General features: G+C 34.9%; 1 protein-coding gene across 1 annotated transcript in view; it reads left to right on the top strand.

The window, feature by feature from the left end:
• The window catches only part of DIAPH2 (diaphanous related formin 2), an 897,118-nt gene that overhangs the window by 73,204 nt on the left and 808,638 nt on the right, over positions 1 to 15,276 (top strand). The window contains exons 4-5 of the mRNA XM_081223297.1: positions 7,125 to 7,229; positions 12,480 to 12,500. Of these exons, the coding sequence (XP_081079423.1) occupies positions 7,125 to 7,229; positions 12,480 to 12,500 (126 nt within the window). The remainder of the gene's footprint in view (positions 1 to 7,124; positions 7,230 to 12,479; positions 12,501 to 15,276) is intronic.

Below are 15,276 nucleotides of genomic sequence, written 5' to 3'. Positions count from 1 at the left end.
TAAAAAATTATACTGTCACCTGTTTAAAGATTCACTCGGGGGTGAGAGGGAGAAAGAGAGAGAGAATGAGAATGAATGAATGAAAGAGAGTACAAATGAATGAATAGGCAGCTGGTTCTACTTTTAACCTTCTCATTTGACTCTATTCTTATACGGCTCCTCAGTTATAACTTTAAGAATACAATGTGTATTTGCTGAAGAAATGAAGGAGTTTGTGTATAATGGGAAAATTGCATCATGACATAAGTGGTAGGAGAAAAAATGGTTTAGTGTTGACAAATATGGCTTGATACAAATATAATACAAATATTATAAGTGGTCAGTTATTTACTTCAGCATTTCTTAAATTACAAAATACCACATTCTTCTCATGTATTGTGGAAGTACTAACTAAATGTTAAATACACTAAAAGCTTGCTTTTGTGTTTTGAGTACTATAAGAACTCAGTGTGTTTAACACTACTATATATAAAATAGATGACCAATAAGGACGTACTGTATAGCACAGGGAGCTCTACTCAATATCTTATAATAACCTATAATGGAAAAGAATCTGAAAAAGAATATTTATGTGTGTGTATATATGTATATATACATATATATAACTGAATCATTTTACTGTACACCTGAAACTTAACATTGTAAATCAACTATATTTCAATTAAAAAAAACCTCAGTGTGTTTAGAAGTAATTCCATATTCAATTACTTTTTTTAGAATTAATATTGAATTATGAGTATTGCTCTATTTAGTTTTATGATTGTATTGTAAAGCTGGAATTAATGATTTGGAAGTATTAGCTGCCTAATTAGTAGTATGCTGCTTCTTTCTGTAAAAATAAGATGAGTCATTATGGTCTCCTCTGTTCATGTAAATGGTACCTAGTCCCAATCAACCTATGCAGCAGATTTATAGGCATAAAAAATGTTTGTGGCTTTGCTCTATAGATAATTCCTCTACTAGAACTAGAAAGGACAGGACATTTCTTTTTAAAATTCTAATGAAAGCATTCCTCACTTGTTTTATGAAAGGTAAATGTCAACCCTTTATGTTTTTACATCTTTTCCTCCTCTATAAGAAGTAATACTTGCTCCTTCTTTCTATACAGTTGCTAAAAATGTCTATATATTTTCTATAAAGTAACTGTTTCTGTTTCTGCAACATTCACTGATCCCAGTTTAAGGCTGGATTTTCCACTCGCTGTTTGTAAATCTGAACTTGACTTCACCATCAAATGCTTGTCCTCTTCCTTCTGCTTCTCAATAATAATTATTCAAGTATTCTTTAACTTCTATCTCAAGGGGACCTGTACCCCTGAAGAGAATAAACTAATGATACCCTAGTACCTAAAAATATACCCTAGCATGAACAGCAATCATAGTTATCTTTGATTATTTTAAGATTATAAATTAATGGATTTAAAATTATAAATTAATGGATTTTGTGGATTTTGTGTTTGTGGTAAAGCAAATTAAAATATTTAGAGAAAAGCTCCTAAATATCACATTGGTTCAACAGATATTTATTAAATGCCTGGTACATTCCAGGAATGCATACTCTTTGCTTGGAAATACAAAGAAAAAAAGAACCCAGTTTCTTCCCTCAGTTAGCTTATATTGATATAATATAGGAAATTAATATGGAAGAATAGAATGAAGATAGTCATTTCTAAATGAGGTGCTTTGAGGGAAATCTGAAGAATTAGCAGAAGTACATGAGTTAGCCCAATATGGATTTGGGTGTGGTGGAGTACGGTGAGGTGGGATAAGATGGGGGTTAATAGATGAAGAGGGTGCTGAAGTTGACAGCATTCTAGGCAGAGAGAACAGCATCATGAACAAAGTAATGGAAGTGTGTAATAGCATAGTGTATGTAGAAAAACTGCAAACAAGCTTGCATCATTCAAACCTAAGGGGTAAGATGAAAAGTGGTAAAAAAAAGAAAAAAAGGGTACAAATGAACTTATTTACAAAACATAAGTAGAGTCATGGATGCGGAAGACAGGCTTATGGTTACCAGGGGATATGGGTGTGGGGAGGGATAAATTGGGAGATTGGGATTGACATATACACACTACTATATATAAAATAGATAACTAATAAGAACCTGCTATATAGCACTGGGAACTCTACTCAATACTCTGTAATGGCCTATATGGGAAAAGAATCTTAAAAAAAAGAAAAAAAGAGTGCATATATGTATATGTGTAACTGATTAACTTTGCTGTAAACCTGAGGCTAATATAATATTGTAAATCAACTATACTCCAATAAAAATAAAACAAAAAAAAGAAGGGCCTAGGCCATTTACAGGAAAAAAAAGAAAAGAAATGAGACCAGGGAAGTGATAATAACACTAATAGCTAGCATTCTTTGATGGCTAGTTAATATACACGAGGCTTGGGTTCATGATCACAATTAATCTTGACATTCCTCTGAGGTCTGTATTCTCCATATTCCCCTTAGTGTCCTGCCTGCCTCCATGATTCTAGTCTGATAGCATGATCTTAGCAGTGTGTGCCATTGAAAATTGGATTAGAGGTACATGGTAACAGAGAAATGTCACTGGAAGGAGAGCAAACTCTCTACCTAGAGGCTGCCAAAGGTGACATTACCACACTCTTGAGCCTGGCTGTGACGTGTACAAATACAATCTTGTCACTGTTCCAGAGTCGATTCTACTTGGGGATGCAGATTCATGCTAACTACATTTGCAGGAGACTATAATTTAACCAGAACGTTATGAGATGGTAGGGACGTAGTCCAGCGTACATGAGCAGTATTTAGGGGGTTTTGATGGAAACAAACACAATATATGAGTCAGCAGAATGATGTACTTGCCAATAAAGCCATAAAATCTGAAGCTGAATTAATAGAGGTATAGTATTTCAAGATGAAGGACGTGGAAGTCCTTTCCTTCCTTGGATTTATCAGACCACAGAGTATTTAAGAGAGACGCTGAGCCATGTCACACGAAGATAGGTTGAAACTGGTAGGTATACCTTAGCCTGAAGGAGGGAATGTTGCCTTCATGTAACATTTACATGTTCCTTTAGTTTATTCCCCTGTCCAATCTGATTATCATTTCTCTTATTTCGGACTCTTATCACTAGTTACTTGAATTACTTCAATAGCCCAAATTATTAAACATAAGAGAATTCATTCTGGCTACTTTAAATAGAATATATATATATATATATATATATATATATATATATATATATATATATATATATATATATATAGACACACACACACACACACATATTAAGAGGTTCGAATCAGGAGGGTTGCAAAACAGGCTCCAGGTAACATTATTATAGGAATAACTTCCAGAACCACACAACTGAAATATCTGATGAAGGAACTGTTGCCACCCCAGAACCATTTTGTCAAACTGTTGTGATAAAAAAGACACGTCTGCTGCCATCAATTCCATAACCACGTCATCTCTGTTGCCACCCGTACCAACGAAACAGGTGGCTTACTCATGGCTTGCTCCCTTACATACTTCTGAATCTACATCTCCTATGCATGAATTTCATGGGTGGAAACTAAGCTACCTTACCTGTACTCTGGTTATAAGGGAGACTGACAAATGTGGTTTTTATGGATTCTTCCTTGATGGGGCTGATACTGGGTGAGTGTTTAAAATGTAGAGGGCATGTTCAAGTGCTATTGGGCAACCAACCATGACGGAAGCCCACTGTGGTCTGGTAGCTAGTCTCTTGACCTTCACTCAGATTTTTCTCAAGACCCAAATGCTGATGAAGACTTCTTTGCTGACCTTCCCATCTATCCTCTGTGTTCCCAAAACGTCCTCTACATGCCTCTGTTATAATGATTTGTTTGAATGTCTGTCTTCCATACTAGACCATGAATCATTTATTTTTATTTCTTTAACAGACAAATATAGCATTTACTAAGTATCAGGCATTGTTCTAAGTATTTCACAAATAATAACATTTAATTTGTAGGCTCAAGCACTCTTTCAAATTTGCATTCCCTACCCAGTCTAGCATAGTGCATGGTGCATGGTATGTGTTCAGTAAATAAGTGATCAAAAAATTTAGAAAGTAGAAGAGAAAAAATAATGACACAGTCTTTCCACCTTAATATGATATTAATATTTTGTTGTATGTATTTTAGATCCAGTCCTCCAAGGAAAAACTTGGCAAAAATTAAACTGCCCTATAATGGGATGGGCTGCCTGTAGAGGTAGTGAGTACCCTGTTAGCTGAAGTTGACACAGAACATAGATGAGTGTCTGTGGACTTTATAAAGTGCCATCCAGTCTCGTTTCTGTGATTCTACTTTGATTCAAAAACGCTAGGTCTAGTCAGAGAAAGAGAGCCTGCCTTCAAGTAAGTCATTAACAAGTGGGATATACAAATGAGAAATAAGGAGATAAGACAGGAAAGGTAGAGAAGTAGAGACAGTGATAGAGGTGATTGGGAAAGGGGATAGGTATATATACATGAAATTTATAAGTATTGGTTGTGAATTAATCATCATAGGAGTCACTGCAGTGGGTGCAACTATAGATCATGAGATTCTTGCTGTCACTGAAGTTACTATTCAATTGATGCAGTTTGATTACTATTTATGTATTCTTTGTTTTTTCCCCCACATTCTCACATATGAATCTTTAAAATAATTTTAGTATTTTTCTTTGTTGGCCTATTAGTTTACTTGATTAAAAAAATAGTAATAGTTAGAATTACTAAGCAAGTAAAGGGATAAAAATACTGATTTCTTTTTCTGTTTTTAAAAAATTGAGGTACCATTCAGATGCCATAAAGTTCATCCTATTAAAGTATACAGTTCAATGTGTTTTTTTCATATATTCAAAGAGCTGTGCAACCATCACAGCAATCACTTTCAGAAGATTTTTATCACCCCCAAAAGAAACACCATATGTGTTGGCAGTCACACCCCAATTCTCCCATCCCTCCCTTACCCTGCCCCTGACAACCTCTAATCCACTTTCTGTCTTTATAGATTTGCCTGTTCTGGATATTTAATATAAATGGGATCTTATAATATATGGCCTTTTGTGACTGGCTTCTTTCATTTAGCATAATGTGATTTCAAGGTTCATCCATGCTGTAGCATGTATCAGTACTTTATTCCTCTTTGTGGCTGAATAATATTCAGTTGCATGGACATATGACATTTGTTTATCCATTCATCACTTGATGGATATTTGGATTGTTTCCACTCTGCTGCTGCTGCTGCTATGAACATTAATGTACAAGTTTCTATTTTTTTAAAGATTTTTTGATGTGGACCATTTTTAAAGTCTTTATTGAATTTGTTACGATATTGCTTCTGTTTTATGTTTTCTTGTTTTTCTGGCCCTGAGGCATGTGGGATCTTAGCTCCCTGACCAGGGATCAAACCTGTACTCCCTGCATTGGAAGGCGAAGTCTTAACCGCTGGACTGCCAGGGAAGTCCCCATGTACAAGTTTTTGTGTGAACAGATGTTTTCATTTCTCTTGGGTATAAGCTGAGTCATGTGGTAACTCTAAGTATAACTTTTTGAGGAACTGCTAGACTGTTTTCCAAAGTGGCTGCATCATTTCACATTCTCACCAGCAGTGTGTGAGGGTTCCAGTTTCTCCACATCCTCACCAACAATTGTTATTACCTTTTTTGTCATAGCCATCCTGGTGGGAGTGAAATGTTATCTCACTGTGATTTTGATTTGCATTTCCCTGATGAATAATGATGTTGAACATCATGTGCTTATTGGCCATTTGTATATCTTCTTTAGAGAAATGTCTATTCAAATCCTTTGCCCACTTGTATTTGGGTTATTTGTCTTTTTATTGTTGACTTGTAAGGCTTCTTTTTATAATTTATATACAAGCCCCTTATCAGACATATGACTTGTAAACATTTTCACCCATTCTGTAGGTTGTCTTTTCATTTGATGTTACTTTTTGAAGCATAGTCCTTTCCAACTTGATTTTGTGACCCTTCAAGTGTGTCTTAATGTAGCGGTCCCCAACCTTTTTGGCACCAGGGACTGGTTTTGTGAAAGACAATTTTTCCAAGGACAGGGAAGTGGGGGATGGTTCAGGCTGTAATGAGAGCGATGGGGAGCGATGGGAAGCCGCAAATGAAGCTTTGCTCACCTGCCGCTCACCTCCTACTGTGTGGCCCAGTTCCTAACAGGCCATGGCCTGGGGGTTTGGGGGCCCCTGTCTTAATGTGTTGCAGGGGTTAACATGAGTTTCAAAATGAAGAAAAATATTTTTTCTAGTGAAAATATTATACATGTGTGTGTATCACAATATAAAGGAAGATTTCCAACCAAATTAAAGCTTATTGAACCTCAAAACAATGTGTTGTCATGATATTTTTCTCTACAGTGAGTAGTTTTTGTTATCCCTATACAGGTAACTATGTTTCTGATTTTTTTTTTCCAAATTCAGCAACTTCTCATGAATCTTTCTTCAGTGACATATTGTAGCTGTATATTTCCTGTTAATTTACAAATCATATTTGCTCTTCTAGTTAATAATTATCTTACGAGAACATATGCCAAATAGTAAAGTGTTTGTTTATCTGTTTATTTTTGCTATCAGTGTAAATAACTAGCTTTGCTAAGGTATGATGTATATCTATGCTATAAACTGACAGTTTGTTCTATGGAATAGTTAAAAGTTTTTTTTTTTTTCTTTCTGCTCATTTATTGAGTAGGTAGGGATATGAAACATTATTATATGGTAAAGTTTATATAAGATTATGGTATATAGAGTGAAAAATAATAGTGAAGGAGCCAGAAAAATGATGGTTGTTGTTAGTCATAGCATGACTTTCTATTTTAAGACAAAAATATTGTTTTCTTTTTCTTTTTTTAAAATTTATTTTATTGAGGTATAGTTGATTTATAATAGTGTGTTAATTTGTGCTGTACAACAAAGTGATTCAGTCATACATATATATATATATACATATTCTTTTTCATATTCTTTTCTATTATGGTTTATTATAGGATATTGAGTATAGTTCCCTGTGCTATACGGTAGGACCTTGTTGTTTAATATTTATTAATCACTTTTGAAACTCGTAAGCAGAAATTTGATAATGCTCACAATAAATGTTCTTTTTAACAGGAGGACATGAACCTTAATGAAGAACGAAAAGCTCCTTTAAGAAACAAAGATTTTACCACCAAGCGTGAGATGGTCGTCCAGTATATTTCTGCTACTGCCAAATCTGTAAGTAGTGAGAATCTCCCGGCACCCACATAATGAGCTTAGCGTTATCTGCTTAAAAAGAAACAAATCTTGGCTCTCCAAGTTCTTACCTCAATGTACTTATATAGACTTGTAAAGGAAGCATATACATGTACTTTAATACATTTTGTATATATTTCAAAACTGTTCTTAATTAAAGAGCCTTCCATTCTTATAAACAAGACAGACTAAGGATAGAGGGCTCTGAGTTAATCCAGTAAGTTTTGGGGCTGAGTTTTTGTGCACTTACTAACAAATGACAGCAATTTGCAGGTATTCCACTTAATACACAGTTTGTTACATGAACATTTCAGATTTTGAGGGAGAAGATACAAACATAGCCTAGTCACAAGATTTAACTAAGTTTACGTTAAAGCTATATGTCCAGTATCTGCTTGCATGAAATTTTTAGCAATGTTTTTAATAAGCAGTTTTGTTTTTTTTCATTATTTTCTGTGATGCTAACTATGTAAACTACCTCATAATTGTTATTGTACAGCTAAATTTAACACAAAGAAGGGTGTTTAATAGGAGCTTTAATGAACTCTGTGCGAGTCTCAAAAGACTTGAAAGTAGGGTTCATTGAAAAGACTTGTCTTCAGCAGGAAAATCTTCGTGTTTTAATGGAATGTGTTGCTTTGTTCATTTCCTAAGGTGCTTCCAAAAATAGTCTTCAGGTTTGATGTATTTTTGTAGGAAAAAATGTATTTTTTGAAATGGCGAAATATATCTTTTACATTTCTGTAAAGAAGAAGCTTTTCACATTTAGAGTTCATAACATCACTATATTTGTATATATTATATACATGTGTGTATGTATATATGTATGTATCACACACAGTGATTTTATGTTTGTGTAATATGTATATCACACACACACACACACACACATTTACATTTAAGACATACATATTTTAAATTTAAAAACTTGACCAGTGAATAAAATAGCTCTTCAGTGGAAAAATATGTTCTAAAGTTATTTGGCTATCCTATTAATGCTATTTCAGTACAGTAATTGCAGTGGCAATTACTGATGCATTTTGCCCTGAATTCTACAATTGTATTGATTGCATATTGTACCTCAAGCAAACTAAATCTGAATGCTGAACTATTTAAACATAACGCATTGCAGCTCTGCCAGAGCAGAGCAACAGCATGTTTTTTAATTTGCTTCTGGTATCCAAGGGCAGAAATATGTTTCAAGTGATAAGTGAAATTTGCCATGAGCATCGTTTTCAATAGAATTAGGTGAGGCATAGGTTTTGCTTTGAAATTCTGATGAATCTCCTCATTTTTGTAGTCAGCTTATTGTTCACAGTAAAATGCTTTAGGAAGTGCAGGGTGTACATTCAATGTTATTTTTCAAACACCTAAAGGCAAATACACTAGTAAATCTATATAGCTAAATCTGAGTGCAAAGTACAGATAATAATACATGAATAATTGTGTGGTGTTTTTAATGATAAGATTTTGTTAGTGTTTCTGGCTCTGTTGTTGTTTTTGTTTGTGTAAGTGGGACTAAATATAATCAAGATTGTATGAAGCTCTTACTCCTTAACCTTTTGATATCGACTCTATGTAGAGCTTGTTTTCACTTATCCTATTGTTTCCTCTTCAACTGACCAGAGAGATGCACACTTTTAATTTATAGACTCATTTTTAAGATTAAAATGCTAAACTTTGGGTAAACATTGGATGAGCTCTCTGCAATTGCTTTATTTGAAACATGGAAATTGAATGTTTCTCAAAAGACATGAAACTACTATATTTAAGGTGTTAGGCTCAAAATCAGTACTATAACTATTTAGTATGTGATCCTTATTTGTTTCCTTTAGCACACATAGGAGCACCTGATGTGTGTACAGAACTTTCATTAGAGCTCTAAGGTTATACATTTTATTTGCAAATATTTTTCATAGACCAACTATTATGATGAAAGAAAGCCTGTTGATAAGCATGCTTTAAAGCTTTCTCACTTTGGGGAGACATTCATTAGTGCTGTGTTTTCTGTGGCGAAAACAAAGGAAATTGCATATGTGATTTCCTTTTGAAGGTGATAGGGATGCTATTCAGTGACAAACCATCCTCTCATCTTTTGACCTCTTCGTGATCATGATAATAAAATTTGCATAAATTATAACCTAACCTATGCCCATTTACCTATGTGTAACCAACGTTTCCATCCTGCTGTCTTTTATTAGGCTTTAGATATGCTTTGCTTGTCATACTTTTTTATGCTTACTTTTTCATTATATTGATACACTGATTAAAAATGTTTCCACATTTAAAGTAGATATGATTGTAACCACTTCTTTATGAAAATGCTTTACAAGTAGCCAAAACTTTCATCTTGAATAAAAGCAAAGTTAAGGACTACAGTCCGTGGTGGAAAAGTCTTGTAGTCATATGTAAAATGTGTGAAAATTATAGTTAAATTTAAACATAAATTGTACATTTCCACCTTTAACACCTGCATTAGTCATTTTGTATGGAGTTGAAAAACAAATAAAATATGAGCTCAGTAAGAGACGTGGGTCATTCTCCTGGGTTTGTGGGTAAGGACCGTAAAGCAACATGAAACTAATACACAGGTTTGGGCTCAAAACCTGTTTCTAAAGCAAAGGAGAGTCTTTTATTGTGTAATTGACTATGCCAAAATTAGCCTGGAATAAGATAATATATAAAGGAAATTGAAAGATAATGATGAAAACTATTGCTTAGTTTTGTTTTGTTTTTTTTTTCCTTTTCAAGTTCCTTAGTAGAGAATGTTGAGTTGTGTGAATGCGAAGGAAAAAGTACCTTGAGTAACTCTGTCAGTGATGAATCGACTTTAAGGGAGTGGAAAAGAGCCTCTTCTCTGCTGGAGCTGTACTCATTTGCTCATTGTAGCAAGTGCAGTTATGGACCTGATCTAGGGTAGTTAGTATGTGTAGATAATTTGGCCACAGATAATCTGGAAGAGGCTTTGTTTTCAAAACACCAACATATGTTTTCAGAAATGGAAAACCAAGCTTTGTTAATATTGCAACACTGTCATATCAATTCATAATCCTGAGAGGCACAAGGCATAAGTGATTTAGAGGGAATGTTGCATGTTATTTTTTAACAGCATATATAGATGTTTATGAGGAAAAATTAGTCATTGAAATCCTAACATTAGTTTGCCAGATGTCAATGTCCTTATGAGAATATTAAGAAACTAGCTTATTTCTAACTTAAATCGCAGTCTTTGAAGTTGAGATTTAAAAATATGTAAAATTATATTTTCATGAAGATACATTGAAAGGTATCATTGACTTAAAAAACTCTCAATAGGAAATAATTCAAAATAGTGATACCAAATGCATCTCTAAATTTTTTTAGATTGACCCATATAATAAGCATTTGAGAGCTGTAGTATATTTGTATGTCTGTATACATATATTAATGGTTTTGCCTTTGCCATTATCAGATATTTTCTTTCTCAGGTCTTTTCGAGGCATCACCTAGATATGGTGAACAATTGAACCCAAACATGACCAAACCAGTTTCTTTTAGCTTTCCTTGTCTCATCTAATCTCTTTGCTGTATGTGCTTTAGCTAAATGCAGTCATTTTGCAATCGGAATGAATCATTAAATGGGCCATATTCTGGTCGTTTCACTGAGTATAGACCTGCCTTAATTGTTAAGAGGGCTTGCATTCATTTTTTTTAGCTTCATGTCTGTGCTAAATAAACAAGGGACAAATAAGATCTCCGTCTTTTTGGTGAGAGGAAATAATTTAGGTCAATAGCATACCTTTCAATTCAGAAGGTGGTTAATGGCACCACAGGAGCTTTTATTCAACTAGATAATCACTGCCTGTAAATAGTCTGTTGAATGAATATTTAAGAAAGCTACTTCTCTATTTGGAGATTCATGGATTCCTCTGAAATAATTTACTGGGAAACTGTCATTATCTTTTTGTATCTTGCAGTATCCTGTTAAACTTAGAATTCTTATTGGGATTTCAATTATATTTGATTTTTATTTTTAAAGTACTAGTTGAAAAACAGAGCACATAGTGATAATAAAACTGCTATCAGATTAATGGTTTTCAATTTTGGATTAGGTCTTTTTTGAACATTGCTTGATATTCAAGTGTAGGAAACTGATAACAATGATTTAGATTGGATTTTAGTATAAAATTATGTTTTAGGACTATGATTTATTTATTTATTTATTTTTTTGCGGTACGCGGGCCTCTCACTGTTGTGGCCTCTCCCGTTGTGGAGCACGGGCTCCGGACGTGCAGGCTCAGCGGCCATGGCTCACAGGCCCAGCCGCTCCGCGGCATGTGGGATCTTCCCGGACCGGGGCACGAACCGGTGTCCCCTGCATCGGCAGGTGGACTCTCAACCACTGCGCCACCAGGGAAGCCCAGGACTATGATTTTACTTCTTGCTTTCTTAAACACAAATTCTCAGAAATTCTCTTCTCTCTTAACCATTAGAAAAGCTCAGTCGAGGTTGTAATTCTTGAACTGTTTCCTCCTTATGAATAACTATGTTTAAATACAAACTACTTCTTTGTCTTCGCATTATATACAAAACTGTGCTCTTATAATAGAAATTCTAGGATGACCTAGAAAACTAGAATCATAAGCAATCTATCTGCTTTGTAATTTTCAAGTATAATATAAAACAATATTTTAAACCTTAAATTCATAACAATATAAAATATTCCAGTTTTCAACCTAAAGTTTATTTATTAACTTAATGCATGACTTTAAATGCAACATTTATATTCTAAAATACACAATTTCAACCTTAATAGTATACCTGTTAAAATAAGGAAAGAGAAAAAAAAGCAATATTTGGAAAAAAATTTGATTTTCTTGTAGTAATTTTTTTGAGGGGTTGTGGGCTGTTAAAATATCTGATGCCTGATTACAGTTAATCTTGCGTTACTTGATGTTTACACTGCACTAGCTGAGAAGCCCATTACAGAAAAAAAAAAAATCCTCAAGTTGTAAAAATCTTTTATGTGGAATCTTTATTCTGCAGACTTTACACATTTTTGAAATATGGTAGAAATCAATACTGATATATTTGTGTTAGCCTCTAGATCTAAAGTATTAAAAGTATACATGGGGGTAGCTATTTACTAATTTACTAAACACTTAACTTCTGTGAAAAGCTTCTGATTACTAATACTGTTGCTGTTTGTTTTTTTTTACACCATAACCACTCTCCGTTGACCACTGCATGCAGATAGTTGGAAGTAAAGTTATGGTGAGTACAAAAGATGTGTTTTACCCTTAGAAGTGAATTTGTGCTTTTGGGGATTGAGTGATTTTTGCTTATAGTATTTTATATGTTGGGTTCTTCTTTTGGTGTATATTTTACCAAAACAGTGAGGTGAATATTAAGATCAGGTGAATAGAATTTAGCTATGGTAAGTATCTTTCCTGTGGCTTTGGGAAATGCTTTAGAAGTAGAATATGCTTGTATACTCTGTCTTAGAAAGTTTTACTTCTTTTTAATTTTTTTTTCTTTTTTTTTCATAATTGTACCCGTGTCAGTCTTTATGATTCTGATAAAACTGTGTGTTTTACCTCAGTTTTTCAGGACAGCAGGCAGAGACTCCTAAAAGGTTGGTTTATGCTAACAGGAATTCTTATTGAAGTATCTGACTTTGACTTTAGTATCCCTGAGCACATAGTGTAATGAGAGCAACCTTTGATGTTCAGTCAGGAGACCCGTGTGCTTGTCTTTGTTGGGTGCTACTCATCAGCTCTGTGACTTTGAGCAAGTCATGTAGTTTCTCTGAGGTTCAGTTATTAAGTGGGTAAATTGAAGTGATTGGCTTGCATTATCTTTTAAGGTTCTTTCTGTTGCTGTCTTCTAAAGGTTCTTTTACTACAGACACTGCATTTCAGTGCCACAATTACATGATACACTATTATATCAGTACACCAAAAGTGGCGTGTATTGTAATTAAGAGCTATTTGTAATTATCTTGCCTTCATGATTAAGCAGTCTGCGTTTTGAAAACAGGCCAGGAAACATTATGTTTAGCATTATCAGGTACCATGGTATCTAGAATAGTAAATATATTTACATTTGTTTTGCTTTTAAAAATTGAAGTCCTCTTTTTTTTTTTTCTTTTTGAATTCACGTGACATTTAGGGGAAAACAAAGCCATTCATCTTTTGGGGTGATTTCAAAAATCAACAAATATTTCTTCAGTGCTTATTATGTGCCAAGAACTGTGCTAGGCACACTGATGACTGGCAAATAAGAATGAGATAAGACCTTATAGTTTCAATAATATATGTTGAAATAATCAAACCTTAAATTGTGCTGGCTGATTGTAAGTGTAATAGGAATACATGAGCAGGAGAGAGAAGTAGGGTTAGAGTAACTAGAGAAACTCCATGCAAATTTCTAGACTTTCAGGATCTGTTGGCTGAGATTTGACAGGGGAGGAAAGATGATGGAGAAGCTCGCAGATTGTGGAAGTAATATTGAATGCAAAGGCTTGGAGAAATAACCAAACTGTGTTTGGGAGGGGGTGGGGGGAGAAGAGGGAAATGAGGGATGAGGTTGACTTTGTTGGAACAAAGAACAAAAATGTAAATTGGAAAGATTCAAAAATCAAGTTGAAAGAGGATCTTGAAGTCCAGGTAGAAGATTAGAAATTGGTTGGGGCAAGCAAGTGACATGAGGGAAGCAGGGCTTAAGAAAAATAAATTTGATAGTAGTAGGTAGGCTGGATCAGGCTAGTGGTTCCTAAAGTTGAAAGTTATCAAAATGCAGATTTTGTCCTTCATGGGGTTTGGGATAGGGCCAAGAACTCTGCCTTTTTATCAAGCACCACAGGAGATTCTGATAAGGTAGGCTCAAGAGCTGACTTTGAGAAATACTGGATTAGGATAGAGAGAGATTTGTTTGGGGTGCTACCTAGGAGACATGTGTGAGTCAGTGAGGACCTGCATTAAACTGGAGGCTTAGGTGTATAAGGGTGGAGTTAAATAACAGAGTTTGGGGTAATGAAGGAATCTGGAGCTCATTTTAATGTGGACCAGAGCCAGCCTATATTTCTGGTCTTGGTACCATAAGCAATCCAATGGCCTATGCCAGAAGCTACTGAAAGATTACTGATTTCTCCACATCCAGTTACCAAGTTGTTTCTCCTAAATAACTCTCAGCTCTCTCCCCTAATCTCAGACCCATCATTTAACACACCTGTGACTGCCCCAGTCTCCTCAATACTCTCCTAGTCTTGGCTCTCACACCCCACCCACACATGCTCTACATGGTTACAAGAGATGCTGCTTCTACCCCATCAAAACTTTCAAATGACTCCCTATTCCTTTTGTGATCTTATCCCCGCTTCCTTTTCTAATTTCACCTCCAGCTGCATTCTTACATGTGCCTGTCCTCCGTCTGTACAGGAACACTTGGCAATTCCTTAACATCCTATTCTTTAATCCCTCTAAATCAAGCACATTCCGTTTCTTTGAGCCAGAATGCCCTTTTCTTCTTGAGTGTGCCCAGCAAGCTCCTAAATATCCATCAAAATTAAGCTTCATGTCAGTCTTTGAAGGAGAAGCTGTCTTAGATAACACCTTCCTTTCCATAGCACCGTGTATATAGCTCAATTATAATATTTAGCACATTTTATTATGATAAGTTATATGTTTTTCTTCCCCAATGAACATAGCTGGTGCCCTCAAAATACTAGGTCTAATGGGGAAGGTGGTCAGGAAAACAGAATATAAGATAGGGCCTGAAGATGTAATATAGGAAGCGTTGCAAAGTGGCTGCTTATGGTTTAGTGAACAGTTTCATCTTGTCTGAGAGTGTTTTGAAAGACACTATAATGAGAAAGATGTTATGATTGATCTACAGTAGAAATGATTTCATACCCATTGTTTTATCTGTGAGCTGTTTCTTATGTTGGAGTTTGCAAATCCTGAACTAAGGGGAGGACACTCTAGGGATCGACCAGCTTCTAGAGGAAGTGATGAGGGAATTAATTCTAGAGTTTAGCTGGGAAGGGTGC

Source organism: Mesoplodon bidens (assembly GCF_964165515.1).
Source record: "Mesoplodon bidens genome assembly, chromosome: X".
Classification (NCBI taxonomy): Eukaryota; Metazoa; Chordata; class Mammalia; order Artiodactyla; family Ziphiidae; genus Mesoplodon; species Mesoplodon bidens.
This window is presented reverse-complemented; position numbering and strand designations above follow the sequence as displayed.